The sequence below is a fragment of the Hemiscyllium ocellatum genome, chromosome 39 (genome assembly GCF_020745735.1).
Source record: "Hemiscyllium ocellatum isolate sHemOce1 chromosome 39, sHemOce1.pat.X.cur, whole genome shotgun sequence".
In the NCBI taxonomy this organism is placed as follows: Eukaryota; Metazoa; Chordata; class Chondrichthyes; order Orectolobiformes; family Hemiscylliidae; genus Hemiscyllium; species Hemiscyllium ocellatum.
In genome coordinates this window covers 1910274-1932500 of record NC_083439.1, presented here as the reverse complement: position 1 = coordinate 1932500, position 22227 = coordinate 1910274, and the positions used below count along the sequence as shown (strand labels likewise).

Genomic DNA, 22227 nt, shown 5'->3' with positions numbered 1-22227 from the left:
ATTGAACTCCATGTCAGTGATGAAGGGAGAGCAACAAACAGCAAACATGAACTGCTCAATTTTAAAGAAAGATACAGATTTGTTCGGGTAACGCTGAATTTTTTTTGTGAGTCTGGATTGAAACTAGCAGAAACTTAGGAACTGATTATTTGTCGTCTTTGGGGTAGCATTGAGTGTAATGCCTTGTGAGAGAGGAAGAACTTTCCGTTTTAAATAGGTGAAGTTCTAGCATCAGTATCACATGTGCCTATCATGCACATTATGGGGAATGATGCAGAAAAAGTGCTCATTAATCTTGGACTACCTGATGGTTTTATGTACGTAATTGTCAGCCAGCCGACCGGGTGTGCTATTCACTTGTTGCAGGGTTAGGAGCTGGTTCAGTGTTTTTATTTATACTCTGAAAGACATTTCAGTTTATGAGGGAATGCATTCAGCCAGCAGGTTTTCTACAACTGGAAAATGATGTTGAATTTTTGTATTTTACTGGCAACTGTTTGTTTATACCAACTGATTCATCAGCCTACCCCATCTTCAGCTCAGCGAGCAAACCTACATCCAGAACCTCAACCTGAGCTACAAATCTTTTCAAAAGCCTACCACGTATTATGATGCCTTGTAAATAAACATGTACATATAATTCTCGTCTCCTTTCTATCGGAAGGATGTTGCAAAACTTGAAAGGATTCAGAAAAGATTTACAAGTGTTAGAGGATTTGAGCTATACGGAGAGGTTGAATTGGCTGGAGCTGTTTTCCCTGGAGCATCAGAGGCTGAGGAATGACCTTATAGAGGTTTATAAAATCATGAGGGGCATCAATAGGATAAGTAGACAAAGTCTTTTCCCAGGGGTTGGGGAGTCCAGAACTAAAGGGCATAGGTTTAGTGTGTGAGGGGAAAGATATAAAAGAGACCTAATGGGCAACTTTTTCACACAGAGAATAGTACATATATGGAATGAGCTGCCAGAGGAAGTGGTCGAGGCTAGTCCAATTGCAACATTTAAAAAGCATTTGGATGAATATTTGAATAGGAAGGATTTAGAGAGAGATGGGCCAGGTGCTAGCAGGTGATACTAGATTGAGTTGGGATATTTGGTTGGCATGTACGAGTTGGATCAAAAGGTCAGTTTCCATGCTGTACATCTCCATAACTCCATGACTCTATACACTTGCACCCCAAAAGCCACATAATCTTCTGGATTAGGTGAAAAAAGATCTAAAAATCCATCTGCATTATTATTTGTTCCAGCTTCTGTTTAATTTTAAGCCACTCATCAAGGCTTATTCAACAGCATCTTCCAAACCTGTGACCTCTCCCACTTACATGGGCAAAGGCAGAACATGCAGGAGAATGCCACCTACAGGTATATCTCCAAGCCACACATCATCCTGATTGGAAACCAACTTAGTCTGTCAAACCTTTCCTCAGAAGACAACTCACTCATTGCAGATATCAGTCTAATAAAACCCATTAAACTACCTGCAATGCATTTGCATCCTTCCTCAAATGAGGAGACCAAAACAGCACACCATAGCTTAAAAAGTGGTCTTGTCTATGCCCAGTATAACTGAAGCATAACATTGTTACCTTTGTGTTTAATTCCTGTCATAATAAAGGAATAGCTTTCCATTAGCTGCCTAATTACTTCCTATATCTGCAAACTAACTTTTTGTGACTCATGCAGTAGAATACCTAAATGATCCCATTACACCTCGGAATTCTGCAATCGTTCTCTGTTTAAGTAATGCTCTATGTTTATATCCTTTTTGCTGAAGTGAACAGCTTCATTTTTTTCATACAGCATACTCCATCTGCCAAATTTTGCCCACCACACTCTCAGCCAATCTTCTGTTCTTGATAATATGTATCCGGAGGTAATATATGTGTGGAGGTACCGATGAACTCTTACTTTGTACAATAACATTTGATTTGGCACCTTGTCAAATGTATTCTGTATACGTACAGGCGTGTACCCAGGCGTATGGTGAATGCCAGAACACTGAATTAATTTTGAAGAGTTAGACAGATTATTAATTAGTAAAGGGTTATGGGGAGCGGGCAGAAAAGTGGAGTTGAGAATGAGATGAGATCAGCCATGATTGTTTTAAATGGCAGAGCAAGCTAGAGGGGCTAAATTGCCTCTTCCTCCTCGTTCTTATGTTCCACTTTATCCACGAACTTCTTCAAAGAATTAATAAATTGGTTAAGCATGACCTTCCTTTCACAAGACCTTACTGACTCCTCAATTGCCTTGAATTTTTCTAAATGTCAGCTGTAACCTCCTAGAAGATCTCTAGAGAATCTCTTTCTGCACCTGATCGGCTGTTATAACATAATACCCTACACTCTGTCCTGTTATCCTGATGCACTTGTATACAGTAGTGTGATCTGCCTGTAAAACGAATAAGACACTTTTCACTGTACCTTGGTACACATGACAGTAATTTTAAAAATGAATGATCACTTCTAAGGCCTCTCCTGTGACAAACATCAAGCTAGCTGGTGTATAGTTTCTTGTTTATTCCAGAATCAATGAAGTCCTGGCACTCCCTGACTGCACTGAGAGCTGCTAAATCACGTGGACTGTGGTAGTTCAGGAAGGTTGCTCATTACCATTTTCTCAAAGGCAGCTCTGAATGAGCAATTAATGCTGATCTAGCCAGTGATGTCCACATCTTGTGGAAGAATGGACACAGAACATAAAACAGTGCAGCACAGTACAGACACTTCAGCCCTCAACTTTGTGCTGACCTTTTATCCTACTTTAAGATCAAACTAACCTACATATCCTGCATTGTACTATCTTCCATGTGTCTACCCAAGAGTCCCTAATGTATCTGACTGTACTACCACTGCTGACAGTGTATTACATGCACCCACCACTCTCTGCGTAAAGAACCTACCTCTGACCTCTCCCCTAAACCTTCCTCCAATCACGTTAAAATTTTGCTTTGTCGTGATAGCCATTTCCACCCTGGGAAAATGTCTCTGGCTATCCACTCTATCTATGCCTGTCATCACCTTGTACATCTCTATCAAGTCACCTCTTATCCTACTTTGTTCCAATGAGAAAAGATCTAGCTCCCTCAACCTTACTTCATAAGACATGGCCTTCAGTTCAGGCAGCATCCTGCTAAATGTCCTTTGCACTTTCTGTAAACCTTCCACATTCTTCCTATAGTGAGGTGGTCAGAACTCAACACAGTATTCCAAGTGTGGTCGAACCAGGGCTTTATAGAGTTGCAGCATAACCTTGTGGTTCTTAAACTCAATCCACCTGTTAATGAAAGCCAACACACCATAAGCCTTCTTAACAACACTATCAACTTGGGTGGCAACTTTGAAGGATCCAAGGACATCACCCCAAATCCCCCTCTTCCTCCACACTGCCAAAAATCCTGTCTTTACCCCTGTATTCTGCATTCAAATTTGACCTTCCAAAATGAAGCACTTCACACTTTTCCAGTTTGAACTCCATCTGCCACTTATCAGCCCAGCTCTTCATCCTGTCAGTGTCCCGTTGCAACCTACAACAGCCCTCCACACTATCCACCACTCCACCAACCTTTGTGCCATCGACAGATTTACTAACCCACTCTTTCTCATCCAAGTCAATTTTCAAACTCACAAAGAGCAGAGGTCCCAGAACCGATCCCTGCAGAACACCACAGGCCACCAAACTCCAGGCTAAATACTTTCCTTCAACTACCACCCTCTGTCTTCTGTGAGTGAGCCAATTCTATATCCAGACAGCCAAATTCCCTGTGTCCAATGCCGTCTCACTTTCTGAATGAGCCTACCATGAGGAACCTTATCAAACATCTTCCTAAAATCCATTTGCGCCACATCCACTGCTCTACCTTCATCAATGTGTTTTGTCACATCCTCAAAGAATTCAATAAGATTTGTGAGGTATGACCTCCCCCTCACAAAGTTTTCTCATACCCCCTTCTAGCTCTCCTAAGTCCATTCTTCAGTTCCTTCCTAGCCACCTTGTAACCCTCTAAAGCCCCTCTAAAGATCCGTGCTCCCTCACCCTTAAGTAATCTACCTTCTTCCTCTTGGGTAGATATTCCATATCCCTTGTCACCCACAGTTCTTTCGATCAACTGTCCCTTCCTTGCCTCAGTGGGACAAAAGGGAAACATAACTAAACAAATCCAAGCCACAATAAATCATTTAGTTTCTTGCGGTCTATCAGCGTCTTAGATGCCAGTGACCAGGAGAATATAGAAAATAAAAACAGGAAATAGGACATTTGTGTTCTTCAGTCTAGCGTACAGTCCAATCAGATGATAACTGGTCTTCTACCTTAATGATTTATCCACATTATCCCCATATCATGATGTCTTTTTAGAAATTCATGAATTTTGGTCTTGAACATACTGAATGGCTGAGTCTCCACAGCTCTCTGTAGTAGAAAGTTGCAAAGATTCACCGCTCTCTGCATGTAAAAATTCCTCCTCATCTCAACTTATCCCCCCCCCCCCCCCCCCCAAACCCTGTATATTTCAATGAAGTCATCTGACTTGCCCATCATCCTTTTAAATCTGAAGAATATAGATCCACTTCCCTGTATCTCTTCTTGTGACAATTCTGCCATCCCAAGAATCCCATCCCCAGGAGTGGAATTAGAAGTACATTGTTGTATTTCTGTTGTGCTGGCCAGAGGCATAAAGCATTTATTTGTTGCCTCAGAGCATATTATTTCCTAGATTATTTAATAGAAACAATCTCGTTTTGATTTATAGAAGGCATGGTTCTGCCCTTTGCATAGAGAATAAGAGAAGATGTGTAGGTAATATAATTTTGAAAATCAAATAGCTGAGACTGATTCCTGTCAATCTTTTGTGTGGAAGCTAGCCTAACTTCTTGTTCTGTTGATTCCTTTTAATTATTTTAGCGACATCCAGGAATTTACTGTGTTTAGCATTATGGGAGTAAGCCTAAATTCTTTGAAAGATTAATGGCCAGAATTGTATCATTCTTTGAGGAGAGCCTATAATGAATAACTGTGACATTTTTGCATTTTAGCAAGTAAAGTAGGTCAACAGTGAAACTGTGAATGAAAGTTATTAAATCCCATTGGGTGGATTTGTTCTCTGCATACAACTGAATTTATATATTCTACTCAGTTATTTTGAAATGGATTCTTAAAAATGCTACATTGTATAAATCAAATGCCATTTTGGATACTTAACAATGTTTGAGGATAACCTTACAAACTGATCTATGCTTTACTAGAGTGCAGACATCTGAAGCAGACCATGTAATTTAGAAACAGAAAGATACATATGGATTTTGTTAGAAGCATCTATGCTATTTTTTCACATGGTGAAAAGTTATGATTGATTTAGCAGCGACTTAACTGGTGTGTTTGGAGCAAACAGTTATGGTGATGAGCTAATACAAATAACTAACTTGAACTTTCCCATTACATATTTCATTGTTCATTGTTTACTTAAGACAACAGCATTTGTATTCAACATAAGATATTAACAGAAGAAGAAAGGGTAGATGTCTTAAATCTTATCTATCTGCAGCCATTGGGTAACCTAGTGCAGGGAGTACAGAGGTATCAGCTTTAATTATGCTACAGTTTCCATTCTGCATTCAAGTGAAAGAGTTAAGTGTTTGACAGATGCAAGTTAAATGAAAGGTAGCTCTTAAAGTATGTAATCTTCCAAAATTGTTGCAATCTAGAAGCTAGATAAAGGGGCAGTAGGACTGTGCCAGTTCTTCCACCAAATACGACAAACATAAACAAAAGGTTGACAAAGGCAACTAATTCACTGTTTCCTCCAGATATTGTCTTATAGTCAATACAGTTCCCTTTTTTTATTCCACTGTTTTCTTGAAGTTAATCATGTGCTATTTTTCAAAACTGAAAGAGTGAATTGTTATGTTCCTCGTAGAACCCAGCTTGGGGTATCATTCTTGGATCACTGGTACCTAACTACTTCCTGTGAGAAAACATTATTTTTGTCTCACATTTGCTTCTTTTGCAAATTATTTTAAGTCTTTTCTTCCTTTCTACAATTTCTTCCTGTCTACTCAGTCCAGATCCTTCGTGATGTGAAAAATTCCTGTTAATTCTCCAGTTAGCCTTCTCTCCAAAGGAAACAGTCCAAACCTCTCCAAGCTGTCTTCACTGACCTTCCTCATCCCTTCTACCATCCATGTAAACTGGAACCATTAGGTCCTTGTCCATAAGAACTTTTAGCATGAGATAATGTGGACGAGGAAGTGTACACAGGATGGATTCACTCATTGATTTATGCTAATTATGCTGGAATAGTTTTAATGTATATTTTAGTTTGAGTTAAATTCCCCTGAATTCAGACTTAGTTCATTGGAGTGATTCTTTTTGACTGTTGTTATTTACCTGCATGTAATTTTCTTTTTAACAAACACTGTGTACCCAAAATTAATTTCTGAATGGAGTTTTCTGTACTAGCTTTAAAAGGAAACGAGGAGTCCTTGCAATTCTCATCCTCACTCTACTTCATCTAATTCTTTACAGTCTTACATGTTTGCGATGTCGCGATAGGAAAACATTATTCACCACTCTGATTTGCTTCCGAAATCACAGGAATGCACATCTTTAAATTGTTTGGTTATGTGGTAGGTTGTTAATTATCAACGACTGAAAATTCTTTAAATAGCACACCCTCATTTTCTGTTGTAATAAAAGTCTCAATCAATTTTCCTGTACATTTGATTTTTGCATCCTTTGCCCTACAGCATTTCTGCAAATCAAAGATTAAAAAGCTTTACTAACATATTTGAAGTTAGATCGGTGAAATGCTAATTTACGTGGAAATCTATCATTTACGTAGAGTGCTGGAGTTTACTTTCCATTCACTGTTCAGATAAATTCATTCTCTCTCTCTCTGTCGCCTTTGTTGTTTCCCTTCAGGCAAGATTCCTGTGGAAAAGTAGGTCACCTGCCATTCTTCAATTGTGGAGGATTATTGCCAATGAACCTACTGACCTCAGTGCTACATTTCCCAATAAAACATCTTCAAGGCTTTAAGAATTCAGCAATTTCATAACCATTCCCTTGTGCCCTATATTCATTTTCACTGCGGAAACACATTTAGCTGTTCCTTGATGCCAAACAAAATGTCTCACTTTCTAATATTCTAACATGTTGTACAATCAAGCTATGTATTCAAGTCAATGCGTTTACTTTTATTCTCTGAGATCTTGCTGTGATTTTCTGCCTCTATAGAGGGTTGAGTAAGACCTTTTTAAATGTTCTCATTGTCTACAGACAACTGTATTAGAAACAAGTGGCCTAGCTCAGAATTACATTTTACTCCAACAAATAAACCCAGTGGACATAAAATCTGTTCAGTCAATTTAAGAAGGCAGACATGTTGATATTTGCTTTTATTTCTTCAGCTGGTCTTGAGCAAAAACATATGCTATGGCAGCTTAACACAGTGGAGTGGCTGGAATGGAATGTACACTGAAGAGTTTGCTCTGACATATGTTTGATGAATATCGTTTGGATATTTCATATTATTAAACAAGTCTGTCCCTCTGTTTGATTTCACATGGTCTGCATCCCTTTGATATATGGTTATGTAAACAGTCCATTTTTGTGAAACATCCAACCACATTTGTGCATGAGAGAATCAGTTAGCACCAGGATTGATCCAATGGTCTTTTACAGATTGTTGACATGTAATCAGTTGTAGGAAATGTTGTTTAGGAAGAAGAGCATTTAAAATGCACTGCAGAACTGGTAGTTGCGAATCTTATAGAGATTTCTATGGAAATTGCCATAGAGATTTCTTTAGGAACTGAGCCTACCTGTCTGCCTGAAAACTGTCTCTTTAAATCCATGCAGTGTACTACTGTTGAAACCAAAAAAAAATTTCAAGTCACTGCTCATCAGGTATGCTGCTATCTTTTTTTCTTGACTTACTGTTTCCCGTTTTTCCTTATTAAGATGCACAACCTGGTAAATTACAAATGACTTTGGGTGGATCAAAATTCAACAGTCTGTTGCCCTAAGCCATGGACTTTGAATGCCGCTTAGACATTGTAAATTTGAGATTGTGGCTGGAGATTGACAGAGTAATGGGAGAGCTTGGTATTTCTTAACATATAATTTCCTTCTTTTCATATATGCTTTTAAGTTCTTTGGGTTATTCAGTGCTTTCTAAACTATACTGAATAATTGCCACTTGAAACTCTTCTGTGTCTCATTTCAATAAGTCTGTTTTAAAAAAGATTCTTATTTTCCCTTTATTTATCCAGTGTTTAACTTGAACTTCTAGCCACTTGTCTTGCTAATTAAGCTGGCAATTTAAAAATTCCACATTTACTTTGCTTCTCCTTTTACTGTACCAAGCATTTCTAATAAGTTATTTCACAATCTTCAGTTTGTTTCAGAAAAAAGTAAAATATATCACCACAATAATTTTTTTTTAGTGTAGAACAGGCCCTTCGACCCTCAGTGTTGCTCTTACCTGTGAGCTGATCTAAGCTTAACACCCTACACTATCCCATCATCATCCATATGCTTATCCAAGGATTGTGTAAATGCCCCGAATGTGGCTGAGTTCTTGAAGCATAGTCATGCGTGCGTATAGTAGAACTCTCTGCATCTCTAGACAGAAAATGTTCTCTTTAATGAGTGGTGTGCTTAAATGGTGCCAGTAGTCTTAATGAGAACCTCAGTCTTGGTGTTATGTATTCAAAACAAAATGATTATTGGAGACCAGGGAAGAAATATGCAAACATTATTCTCCTCTGGAATAGTTAGATACTATCCAGGAGCAAGGTGGAATATTTATACTTAAGTCACCAAATGCTGTTGGCTTAGCATTGCCCCAATGTGCATTAGTATAGAAGGGACGCCATATTGAGATCTTAGAGATCCTCAGCTTCTTTCTCACACAAGTGAAGGAAGACTAGTCACAGAAGGCCCCTTTCCTAGGTTTCAAAGCAATAAAGGAAAACTGATTATGTCAATCCAGGTAGGAATGGTTTATCTTATTTTTTTTCCAAGCATTGTCTGAAAAGGGAATAGCCACTGAAGGTGGCTGTTTGTCATGCTTGAGACTACACTCATTTAGGCATTGGTTGTTCTTAACCAAGACTTGCTCAGTTATGATGTTGTGTATAAGCTGGACTATTATGCTTATTGAGATTGGTGTGTGTGTGTATGTAGATATATCATAGAGACCTCTGTACAGAAAAAAGTCCTTCAGCCCATCACATTCATTCTGGTTAAAACAACAGCACTTGGCCCATGCCTTTGTATGACTTGGGATCCAAGTCCACATCGCAGGTTCACACATACTTCTTAAATGCTATGAGGGTTTTTGCTTCTACCACCCTTACAGGCAGTGAATTCCAAATTCCAACCAGCCTCTGGGTGAAATGGGTTTTCTTCATATCTCCTTTAAAATCATATCTCTGTGCTGAAAATTTTGTCAAACATTAAGATTGACAAGTCGCCAGGCCCGGACCAGATTTGTCCTCGGCTGCTTTGAAAAACAAGAAATGCAATTGCTTCGCCACTTGCGAAGATCTTTTCATCCTCGGTCTCCATTGGAGTCGTACCTGAGGACTGGAGAGAGGCAAATGTAATTCCTCTCTTCAAGAAAGGAAATAGGGAAATCCCCGGCAATTACAGACCAGTAAGTCTCACGTCTGTCGTCTGCAAAGTGTTAGAAAGGATTCTGAGGGATAGGACGTATGACCATCTGGAAGAGCATGGCTTGATTAACTGCAGTCACCACGGTTTTGTGAGGGGCAGGTCATGCCTCACAAACCTTATCGAGTTCTTTGAGGATGTGACTAGAAAAGTTGATGAGGGTCGAGCTGTGGATGTGGTGTATCTGGACTTCAGCAACGCATTTGATAAGGTTCCCCATGGTAGGCTCATTCAGAAGGTCAGGAGGAATGGGATACTGGGGAACACAGCTATCTGGATACAGAATTGGCTGGCCAATAGAAGACAGTGAGTGGTAGTAGAAGGAAAATATTCTGCCTGGAGGTCAGTGGTGAGTGGTGTTCCATCGGGCTCTGTCCTTGGGCCTCTATTGTTTGTAATTTTTATTAATGACTTGGATGAGGTGATTGAAGGATGGGTCAGCAGGTTGGAGGTGTCGTTGACAGTATAGAGGGCTGGTGTAGGCTGCAGCGGAACATTGACAAGATGCAGAGATGGGGTGAGAGGTTGCAGATGGAGTTCAACCTGGATAAATTCGAGGTGATGCATTTTGGAAGGTCGAATTTGAAAGCTGAGTACGGGATTAACCATAGGATTCTTGGCAGTGCGGAGGAACAGAGGGATCTTGGGGTACAAGTATACAGATCCCTTAAAATGGCCACCCAAGTGGACAGGGTTGTTAAGAAAGCATATGGTGTTTTGGCTTTCATTAATAAGGGGATTGAGTTTAAGAGTCGTGAGATCTTGTTGCAGCTGTATAAAACTTTGGTTTGACTGCACTTGGAATACTGTGTCCAGTTCTGGTCGCCCTATTATAAGAAGGATGTGGATGCTTTGGAGAGGGTTCAGAGGAGGTTTATCAGGATGCTATCTGGACTGGAGGGCTTATCTTATGAAGAGACGTTGATTGAGCTCGGACTTTTTTCATTGGAGAAAAGGAGGAGGAGAGGGGACCTAATTGAGGTATACAAGATAATGAGAATCGATAGCCAGAGACTATTTCCCAGGGCAGAAATGACTAACACGAGGGGTCATAGTTTTAAGCTGGTTGGAGGAAAGTATAGAGGGGATGTCAGAGGCGGGTTCTTTACACAGAGAGTTGTGAGAACATGGAATGCGTTGCCAGCAGCAGTTGTGGAGGCAGGGTCATTGGGGACATTTAAGAGACTGCTGGACATGCAAATGGTCACTGAAATTTGAGGGTGCATACATGAGGATCAGTGGTCGGTACAACATCGTGGGCTGAAGGGCCTGTCTGTGTTGTACTGTTCTATGTTCTAAACCTTTTTCCCTTTCCCTTCTACCTATGCCCCTGTTCATCAATCCCTACCCCAAGGGAAAGATTGCTTGCTGTCTATCCTATCTCTGCCCCTCATCATCTTGTGTTTCTACATCATATTCTCTCTCCGTCTCCTGTACTCTAAGGAAACAATCCCAAGTCTGTCCAATGTCTTTCATAACTGAAACTCTCCAGTACAGGCAACATCCTCGTAAATCTCCTTTGCACTTGTTACTCTAGATAAGGCTTAATAAGTGTTTAAACAGCTCCCGCATAATTTCTGTGTCTTGACTAATAAAGGCAAGTATCCTATATGTCATCTTAACCACTTTATCTACCTGTCATGACACTTTAAGGGACTGGTGCGCATGAACAATATGGTCCTTCTGATCTTTGGTGCTTCCCAGGGTCTTACCTGCCAAAAGCATCACCTCACACATATTCAGATTGAACTTCATTTGCCACTGATCAGCCTATGTATATCCTCTTGTGGTCTAAGTCTATCATCTGCACTATTTGCCACCCTACCAATTTTTGTATCATCTGCAAACTTACTGATCAAGCCACCTATTTTCAAGGCTGTGTTGTTACATAAATCAAAAACAGCAAAAGCCCCAACACTGATCCCATTGGACACACATTTCCAGTTAGAATAATCACCCCATAACCATCACACTCTGATTCTTGCCATTCAGCCAATTGTGGATCCAATTTACCAAATTTCCTTAGATCTCATGGGCTCTGACCTTTGCTATCCATCTCTCATGTGGGACCTTATTAAAGCCTTGCTGAATTCAAAGCAGACTACATCAAAAACATTACACACGTTCTACACACCAGGTTGCATCTTTGCGAAATTCAGTTGAGTTGGGCAGAAATTAAATCCCTTTAACAAAACCATGCTGTCTCCTCTTAATTAATCCCTGCCTTTCCAAGTCCTGATTAAATCTGTCCCTCAGAATTGCTTCCAACAGTTCCCCACCATTGAGTTTAGACCCACTGGCCTGTAGACCCTGGTTTATCTCTTGCTCCCTTTTTAAATAACCATACCACATTGGTTGTCCTCCAGTTCTCTGCCACTTCTCCTGTGGCCAGAGAGGAACTGAAAGTTTTTGCAAGTATTTTCCCTGCTGTTTTTCTCTTGCCTCACTCAACACCCTGGGACGTATTTTATCTGACCCTGGAGATATTTCTACTTTTAGGCCTGCCAGACCACTTAGAGTCTCCTCTCTATCTTTGCTGATTTCTTTAATTGTATCACAGTCCTTCTCCCTGATTTCCGCACCTACATTGTCCCAGTCACTAGTGAACACCATCACGTAGTATTCATATAGAACCCTACCTACATCCTCCAAGTCCACACACAGATTACCACTCTGGTCCTTAATGGACCCTACTGTTACCCTAGTTCTCCTTTTACCTTAATGTACCTCCTAAGGCAAGTTGGCATCTTCCTGCCAATATTCTTAAATATCCATTTTATCTCTCATAAACTCCCTTTAAGTTTTCTCATCCACATTTTATACTCCACTAGGGCTTCCACAGTTTAAGACCCCAGTATCTGCCAAAAGCCTCCTTTTTCTTTCAACCTACTGATTTGCTATATAACTCTCTATCCAGGGAAAAGACTTTGTCTATTTATCCTATCCATGCCCCTCATGATTTTATAGACCTCTATAAGGTCACCCCTCAGCCTCCGATGCTCCAGGAAAAACAGCGCCAGCCTATTCAACCTCTCCCTATAGCTCAAATCTTCCAACTCTGGCAACATCCTTGTAAATCCTTTCTGGACCCTTTCAAGTTTCACAATATCTTTCCGAAGGAAGGAGACCAAAATTGCATGCAATATTCCAACAGTGGCCCAACCAATGTCCTGTACAGCCGCAACATGATGTCCCAACTCCTGTACTCAATACTTGACCAATAAAGGAAAGCATACCAAACTCCGCCTTCACTATCCTATCTACCTGAGACTCCACTTTCAAGGAGCTTGGAACCTGCAATCCAAGGCCTCTTGTTCAGCAACACACCCTAGGACCTTACCATTAAGTACATAAGTCCTGCTAAGATTTGCTTTCCCAAAATGAGTGCCTCATATTTATCTAGATTGAACTCCACCTGCCACTTCTCAGCCCATTGGCCCATCTTATCAAGATCCCGTTGTAATCTGAGGTAACCTTCGCTGTCCACTAAACCTCCAATTTTGGCGTTATCTGCAAACTTACTAACTACAGGGGAACCTCGATTATCTGGACATGATGGGCGGGCACAATTTCGTTTCAATAATCAATTATTCGGTTAATCAATTAAATGCCTTTCCTTGAACTTTTTAAAGTCTGCTCCCCATTCAGGAGACTGCAGAAGCACACAGCCCGCGAGGCCCCACGCCCCCAAACCCCGTCCAGCACTGCCTCACTCCCAAAACCACCCCCCACCCCCAATACCGCGCCCCCGCCCCAACACTGCCCTCCCACCCCCATGTAACACCGCTGTATACCTCTTATGCTCACATCCAAACCAATTGTATAAATGATGAAAAGTAGTGCACCCAGCACTGATCCTTATGGCACTCCACTGTTCATAAACCTCCAATCTGAAAAACAGTCCTCCACCACCACCCTCTGTCTTCCACATTTGAGCCAGTTCAGTATCCAGATGGCTAGTTCTCCCTATGTTCCATGAGATCTAACCTCCTGCATGATAGATTGGTTACAAAGGTTAGATCACATGGAATCCAGGGGCAGCTAGCCATTTGGATATGAAACTGGCTTGAAGATAGGAGACACAGTGGTGGAGGGTTGCTTTTCACATTGGAGGCCTATGATCAGCAGTGTGCCACAAGGATCAGTGCTGGGTCCACTGCTTTTTGTCATTTATACAAATGATTTGGATGTAAATATAGAAGGAATGGCTAGTAAGTTTTCAGATGACACCAAAATTGACGTTGTAGTGGACAGTGAAGAAGGTTATCTGAGTACAACGGGACCTTGATCAGATGGGCCAATGGGTTGAGGAGTGGCAGATGGAGTTTAATTGAGATACGAATGAGGTGTTGCATTTTGGTAAGGCAAATTAGGACAGGACTTATACACTTAATTTTAGGGTCCTGGGGAGTGTTGCCAAACAAAGGGACCTTAGGGTGCAGGTTCATAATTCCTTAAAGGTGGTGTCACAGGTAGACAGGGCAGTGAAGAAGGCATTTGGTACGCTTGCCTTTATTGGTCAGTGTATTGAGTATAGGAGGATTCGCTGTAGAGGGAGGAAGAGAGCTTCTTCAAGGAAGGCATCCTTGCAAGAGGATTCGCTTATAGAGGGACATTCACTATAAACTGACCGACTCCCACAGCTACCTAGATTACACCACCTACCACCCTTCCCCCTGTAAAAGTGCCATCCCATATTCCCAATTCCTTCGCCTCTGTCGCATCTGCTCCCAGGAGGACCAGTTCCATTACCGAACAACCCAGATGGCCTCCTTCAAAGACCGCAATTTCTCCTCAGACGTGGTTGATGATGCTTTCCACCGCATCTTCTCCATTTCCCACTCCTCTGCCCTTGAACCCCGCCCCTCCAATCGCCACCAGGACAGAACCCTACTGGTCCTCACCTACCACCCCACCAACCTCCAGATACATCGTATCATCCTTCGTCATTTCCGCCACCTCCAAATAGACCCCACCACCAAGGATATATTTCCCTCTCCTCCCCTATCGGCGTTCCGGAAAGACCACTCTCTCCGCGACTCCCTCATCAGGTCCACACCCCCCACCAACCCAACCTCCACTCCCGGCACCTTCTCCTGCAACCACAAGAAATGCAAAATTTGCGCCCACATCTTCCCCCCTCTCTTCCCTCCAAGGCCCCAAGGGATCCTTCCATATCCGTTACAGATTCACCTGCACCTCCACACACATCATTTACTGCATCCGCTGCACCCGATGTGGCCTCCTCTATATTGGGGAGACAGGCCGCCTACTTGTGGAACGTTTCAGAGAACACCTCTGGGACACCCGCACCAACCAACCCAACCTGTGGCTGAACACTTCAACTCCCCCTCCCACGCCGCCAAAGACATGCAGGTCCTTGGCCTCCTCAATCACCAGACCATGGCAACACGATGCCTGGAGGAAGAGCGCCTCATCTTCCGCCTGGGAACCCTCCAACCAGAAGGGATGAATGCAGATTTCTCCAGCTTCCTCATTTCCCCTCCCCCCACCTTATCTCAGTCCCAACCCTCGGACTCAGCACTGCCTTCTTGACCTGCAATCTTCTTCCTGACCTCTCCGCCCCCACCCCCTCTCCGGCCTATCACCCTCACCTTAACCTCCTTCCACCTATTGCATTCCCCACGCCCCTCCCCCAAGTCTCTCCTCCCTACCTTTTATCTTAGTTTGTTTGGCACACCCTCCTCATCCCTGAAGAAGGGCTTATGCCCGAAATGTCGATTCTCCTGCTCCTTGGATGCTGCCGGACCTGCTGCGCTTTTCCAGCAACACATTTTTCAGTATTGAGTATAGGAGCTGGGCGGTCATGTTGTGGCTGTTCAGGACATTGGTTAGGCTACTTTTAGAATACTGCATTCAGTTCTGGTCTCCTTGCTATAGGAAAGATGTTATTAAACTTGAAAGGGTTCAGAAAAGATTTACAAGGATGCAGTTGGGTTGAAGAGTTTGACCTGTAGAGAGAGGTTAAATAGGCTGGGGTAATTTTCTCTGGAGCATCGGAGGCTGAGAGGTGACCTTATAGGATCATGGATAAGGTCTTTTTCTCAAGGTAGGGGAGTCCAGAACTAGAGGGTGTCGGTTTAAGATGAAAAGGTAAAGGTTTAAAAGGGACCAAAGGGGCAAGTTTTCACTGCAGAGGATGGTGCATGTATGGAATGAGCTGCCAGAGAAAGTGGTGGATAATTACAACATTCAGAAGGCATCTGGATGGGTACATGAATAAGAAGGGTTTTAGAGGAATGTTGGCAAATAGAGCTAGATTAATTTAGGATATCTGGTCAGCGTGGAAGAGTTGGATCAGATGGCTAATAACTGAAGAAATGTCTAATTTGAATTTTGGAAACTAATTGCAAAAAGAATGAAAATACTATTTGCTAACTTGTACATTCCCAAGTTACAAACATAATTACAAAACCTGTCGACCATAAGCTAGTCTGATGCAAAGTTTGATGCATTGTCCACTAATGTGTGACGGTTAAAGGCAAAATTAAGTATTTTATGCAATATAGAGAGAGATGGCCTCAGCTCTGATGTATGGGAGATTGTCATGCATTCTTTCATTTACCTGTTGTTGAAACAATGAAGTTTTGAAATCCAATCATGCATTTGAAAGTGTACCAATTACTACTAAGGGCAGTTAACTTTAGGGAGGACAAAGGGACCTGGGGAAATCTCCAGCAATAGTTCATCCAGGTGAAAAGACTGAACGAGTTATATTGTATTAGCGAGGATTGATTAATACAAATGCTTAAACAGCAGGAAATCTCCGCCAGTGAGTGGAAGCAGAGATACTGACTGATTTCAAAAGGAAATTGAATAAGCCCATGAGCCAAATAAGCCTAGAAGTTCTACAGAAAGCCTGTTTAGGCTCAATAGACCAAAAGGCCTCTATGTGCAGTAATGATTCTCTGCCCAAAGAAGGGAAATGAATGTTCTTTAGCAGGGCAATCCTGAACCAAAGGCAGCAGCCTGATTATTTGTGCTAAAGCAGTGAGAAATGAATGCAGAAAAAAAAATGTTTCAGCAACGTACTGCAACAATAAGGTGCACAGGCCCAAGACCCTTACATGCAACATCAATTGGGAAAATAACATGTGAGGGCTTATAGGAGAAGGCTAGGAAATATAGATTAAAATGACTGCAATAATGCAATTGAGGAAAAAAAACTGCAGGTGCTAGAAGTTTTGTGTTCTTTAACATATAACAAGGATGGGATGAAGTTAATAGTTTATTGCAACTAATAGGCAGTTCTCACTGCAGACTTGAGGTTGTTCTCTGCAACATCCTCAAATTCAACTAAAAGTAAAAGATTGAGATGGTGGACCTAGATTTTCTTTTATTTTGGCTGTAAGAAACTGTATAACATATGGGAACTGAGAGAACAAACAGATTGCACTTCCTTGTAGTTCTTGTTTCATTTTCCTCTGTGTTATCAATTCCTTTTGATTGTAACAGTATGAAGTAGGCTATTTGACTTGAGATGATAATTCTACCTTTTATGCTAAACCAGTTAGACGCAGAACGCCCCGATGATTTGCATCTCATAGAATTGGATGATTCTCACCGAAGTGAACATACGGTTTTCATAACACCTCCTGATCTTCCAAGCTTGCCTAATGGAGAAGATCATCCCCTTCAATATAGGTATGATTCTAAATTTGCTTGCATGGTTAGAACACAGAGGAAATCATAAGGTTTCAGAATGTGTCTAGTATTTACAATGTTTTAAATGCCTAGAATCATTTTCATTTGCTGTTTCCCTGTCTAATAATCATTAAAAACGTTTACACTGCATAAAGTGTAGATAGTTCTATTTTGGTATGATGGTGTGGACATGCTGTGTACACAAAGTTGGATGAAATTGCATCTGAGTAGAGAATATGCCAAAGTTTAAACATCTATTGTTGGAGAAAATGCAGAGGCATGGAATTGAGGGTGATTTAGCAATTTGGATTAGAAACTGGTTTTCTGATAGAAGGCAGCGAGTGGTGGTCGATGGAAAATATTCAGCCTAGAGTCCGGTTACTAGTGGTGTGCCCACAAGGATCTGTTTTGGGACCACAGCTAAGTCATTTTATAAATGACTTAGACGCAGGAATAGGTGGATGGATTAGCAAATTTGCAGATGACACTAAAGTTGGTGGGCAGTTTGGAAGAATGTTACAGGTTGCGGGGGACTTGGATAATAAGCAGAATTGGGCTGAGAGGTGGCAAATGGAGTTCAATGCACCTAAATGTGAGGTGGTGCACTTTGGGAAGAATAACTGGAAGGCAGAGTACTGGGTCAATGGAAAGATTCTTGGTAGTGTGGATGTACAGAGGGTTCTTGGAGTCCATGTACATCGATCCCTGAAAGTTGTTACCCAGATTGACAGTGCTGTTAAAAAGGCATATGGTGTATTAGGTTTCATTGGTAGAGGGATTGAGTTCCAGAACCGCAAAATCATGCTGCAACTATACGCTAGTGCAGCCACACCTGGAATATTGTGTACTGTTCTGGTCGCATATTTTGGGAAGGATGCAGAAGCATTGGAAAAGGTGCAGAGGAGATTTACCAGGGTGTTGCCTGGTCTGGAGGGAAGGTCTTATGAGGAAAGGGTGAGAGACTTGGGTCTGTTCTCATTGGAAAGAAGAAGGCTAAGAGGGGATTTGATAGAGACATACAAGATTATCGGAGGATTAGATAGATTAGACAGTGAAAGTTTTTTTCCTCGGTTGATGACTTCAGTGTGTACGAGGGGGCATAACTACAAATTGAGGGGTGATAGATTTAAGACAGATGTCAGAGGCAGGTTCTTTACGCAGAGAGTGGTAAGGGCGTGGAATGCTCTCCCTGCTAATGTAGTCAATTCAGCCAGATTAGGGAGATTTAAATAGTCCTTAGATAAGCACATGGATGATGATGGGATAGTGTAGGGGACAAGCTGAGAATAGTTCACAGGTCAATGCAACATCGAGTGCCAAAGGGCCTGAACTGCACTGTATTGTTCTATAGTATGAAGTTTCAATTTAAAAGCTGTAAGTTAACTACTACATGCAGTTTTGAAAATTAGCATGTTTGCATTGTAATTTAGAGAACTGTGATTATGCTGCTGCCTTGTATTCACCACTGCCAATTATTTTTATGCAAACTCATTAGATCTGTTTTTAGTGTTAAGAATGTAACTGTGCTCCTCCAGGGAGTATCTACTGTATTTTTTTAAAATGCTTTACATAAATTTTCTGCTCTGCTTTGAAAACAACATTTTTTCAAATGATGGAAATTGTCAATACTAGATTGCAAACACTGGGTTTAACAAACATCTAGCTGTCTTCTGAAAATGTATTGCTTTGAGTCTCATTCCAAAGTAGTTCTGGGCTATCTGATAGCTCTCCCAACTGGCAGCATTTTGTGGTTCAGCTGCTGCAAGGATATGCATTTGATGCTCTCCCAACGCCACTCCATAACAATCAGGTTGAAAATCTAGGCTAATGTTTTTCTTTTCTGCTTAATCTGGTGTGCTGAGGTTGTCATGGACCAGACGGTTGCTTTGGATTGAGGGCAGAAAGCCAGATACTAGCAATGCCTGAAATAGTGTGTGGTCATCCAACGAATAAAGGATACTTTCCCAGAACCTAAGCTGCAAACAGCAGATTCTAAAAATCTGGAAGGAAACAGAAAATTATAAACACAGCAGGTTTGACAGTATCTGTGGAGAGAACAGAAGAGTTAATGTTTTACTTTTGTACATAAAAACACTTGAATCAGGAATAGGAGCAATTCGATCCTTTGAGCTGGCTTCACCATTCAGTAAGATCACAATTGACATGATTGTAACCTCAAAGTTGTGTTCTTGCCTACCATGGTAACCTTTAAACCCTTGCTTAACAACAATTTACCAACTTCTGCCTTAAAAAGGACTCTGCTTCCACCACCTCAAGAAAGCAGTACAAAGGCCTTCTGAGAAAAGGTTTTGCCTTACTGCTGTTTTAAATGATTGGCCCATTATTTTTAAACAGTAACCACTAGTTCTAGATTTTCCCAAAGGAGGAAACATTGCCTCCGCATAGACCCTGTCAAGACCCCTCTGGATGTGTGTACTCCGCCAAAGCGTTAACCACGGTCGTTTCCTCCAATGTTGCCTGACCTGCTGAGTTACATCAGTTTTTTTGCTCCCCTTTTTCATGTCTTAAAGCTCCGAAAATGTTAGCGTGTCTCATATTTTGCAAATGCTGTCAAACTTTGTGAATTTTTGACAGTTTTGACTTTTCATCCATATATCCAATATTTAGGTTTTTTATGTCTAGTGTTACATGTCGGTTAGGTGAAAACCTTTATTTGGCAATTAAATGTGTAGTTAATTATATTTTGGTTGTTGACTATGTTTACGACATTTTAATATATTAACTCCAAACTGATCCTGTCCTTGCAGTTACTCTAGCTTCCCTGTGCTAATACCAGAGCTCTTTGACAGACCGGTGGGTTTATTAAAAACTCCAGCAAGCAGGTTAACGTCAAAAAATAGTTGTCCCAACAGTCCTGCACCCATGGGCAGAAGAACTAAGCAGGTACACCATGATTGATGTTTGTATTCTGAATATTCTGTCATAAAGTGTGTGAATACCATTAGGTACTATTGGCACACTGAAAGATTGAATACTGTACTTAGTGGGAGAATGATGGAATGGTTAGGCTGTATTGTTCGAGTGGAAATGTAAATCAATTTTGTAGGAAAAGTGGAATGTATAAATAATTGGGTAAATTGTGTGTTTCATGTCACCTCTGTGTAGGAAGAGTAATACTTTAAATGTAAAACATGAAAATTGTGAACTGTTTGAATGCATATTGTAATTATAAATTTCATTTCATAATTTTATCTGTTTGTATTTCAGGAAATAAAATCAGCTCAAAAAATTGCAAAGCGTTATTCATCAATTCCTCAGATGTGGTCGAAATGTCTCTTGCGCCATTGCTATGGCCTCTGGTTTATCTGCCTCCCTGCTTATGTGAAAGTTTGCCATTCAAAGGTTAGGGCTCTTCGGACTGCTTATGACGTATTGAGGAAGATGCAAGTCAAGAAGTTGGAACCACCTGATGAGGTATGAATACAGTCACATTGTACCATATTAGCAAACAATTGTGTCAGTATTGCCATGTGATTTGGTGGGAGAGGAAAGACAATATAATAAATAACATGTTGACTGTGATGGAATGCTTGTTTTGTTTCTGATTTTCCTCTGCCAAACTAACCCCAGTTGAATATCAGTGTAACTTTAAAACAGTACTTTTTCCCTATTTATTTCAATAATTATGGGACATCTAAAATAATCCCCATACTCCTTTCCTGTTGCCGTCCCATTCACTAACATATACAGTACTGTTGGGAGAGTCAACTTGTCAGAATAGCAGCAGGTGCTATGTCTGTGGCACGACAGGTGACACTGCTGCAGAAGATGGAAGGAAGAAGAATGACAGGGTTGTAATGTTTGGGAATTCATTAATAAGGGGAACAGGCATTTCTGCAGCTACACAAGTCTCCAGCATAGTATGTTGCATCCCTGACGCCAGAGCTGAGTGTGTCTTGAAGATGTGACAGGATATTCTGAAGGGAGAGGGTGAACAGCCAGTGGTCATGGTACATATTGGTCCTGATGACATGGGTAAAAATAGGGATGAGGTTTTACAAGCTCAATATAGAGAGTTAGGATATAAATTGAAAAGCAAAACTTCAAAGGTAATAATCACAGAATTGCTACTTTCTGGTGCTGTTGGAGAGGGCTTAAATTCAAATGACAGGAGAATGGGAACTTGAGCAGGGTTAAGGATTGATAGTAATGAAAGGCAGGTAAAAGCAAGACAGCAGATGCTGGAAACCAAAGTCTAGATTAGAGTGGTGCTGGAAAAACACAGCAGTTCAGGCAGCATCCAAGAAGCATGAAAATTGATGTTTCGGGCAAAAGCCCTTCTTCAGGAATACAGTATTTCGATTTTCGTGTTTCTTGGATGCTACCTGAACTGCTATGCTTTTCCAGCACCACTCTAATCCAGTAATGAAAGGCAGAAGTGTAAGAAGCACTACAGGAAATTAGAAAAAAGAACAAAAAACAAATGAGGCCAAAGTGCAAAGTAAAACTAAGGTGACTAATGATGTTAAGACAAGTCTTAAAGATATTGTGTTTTAATAGGTGGAGCATAAGCAATAAAGTAAGCAAATTAACACTGCAGTTAGATATTCGTGGGTGCAATGTACTTGCAATTAAGGAGGCATTGGGAAGAGTGACCATAATATGATGGAATTGTAATTAAGGTGGAGAGTGAAAAAAATTGGCAATGATGGTTGAGAGAATCTTCCCAAAAGGATTGACAATGGTTTGGTAACACCATATATTTAGGGAATGTATGCATGAATTACAACAGATATTATTCCTATTTTGTGCAAAAATAAAACAGGAAAGATGTCTCAATCATTGCTTTCAAATGAAATTAAGAATAATATTAGATCCAAAGAAGAGACGTATAAAAGTGCCAGAAAAAACACAGTAATTCT

At 41.0% G+C, this 22227-nt stretch overlaps 1 protein-coding gene across 3 annotated transcripts in view; it reads left to right on the top strand.

Annotated features, from left to right (window-relative positions):
- Positions 1–22227, top strand: part of dennd4a (DENN/MADD domain containing 4A) — a 154029-nt gene that overhangs the window by 83206 nt on the left and 48596 nt on the right. For all 3 annotated transcript variants that reach the window (XM_060853248.1, XM_060853247.1, XM_060853249.1), the window contains exons 14-16: positions 17211–17344; positions 20113–20248; positions 20573–20779. In XM_060853248.1, the coding sequence (XP_060709231.1) occupies positions 17211–17344; positions 20113–20248; positions 20573–20779 (477 nt within the window). The remainder of the gene's footprint in view (positions 1–17210; positions 17345–20112; positions 20249–20572; positions 20780–22227) is intronic.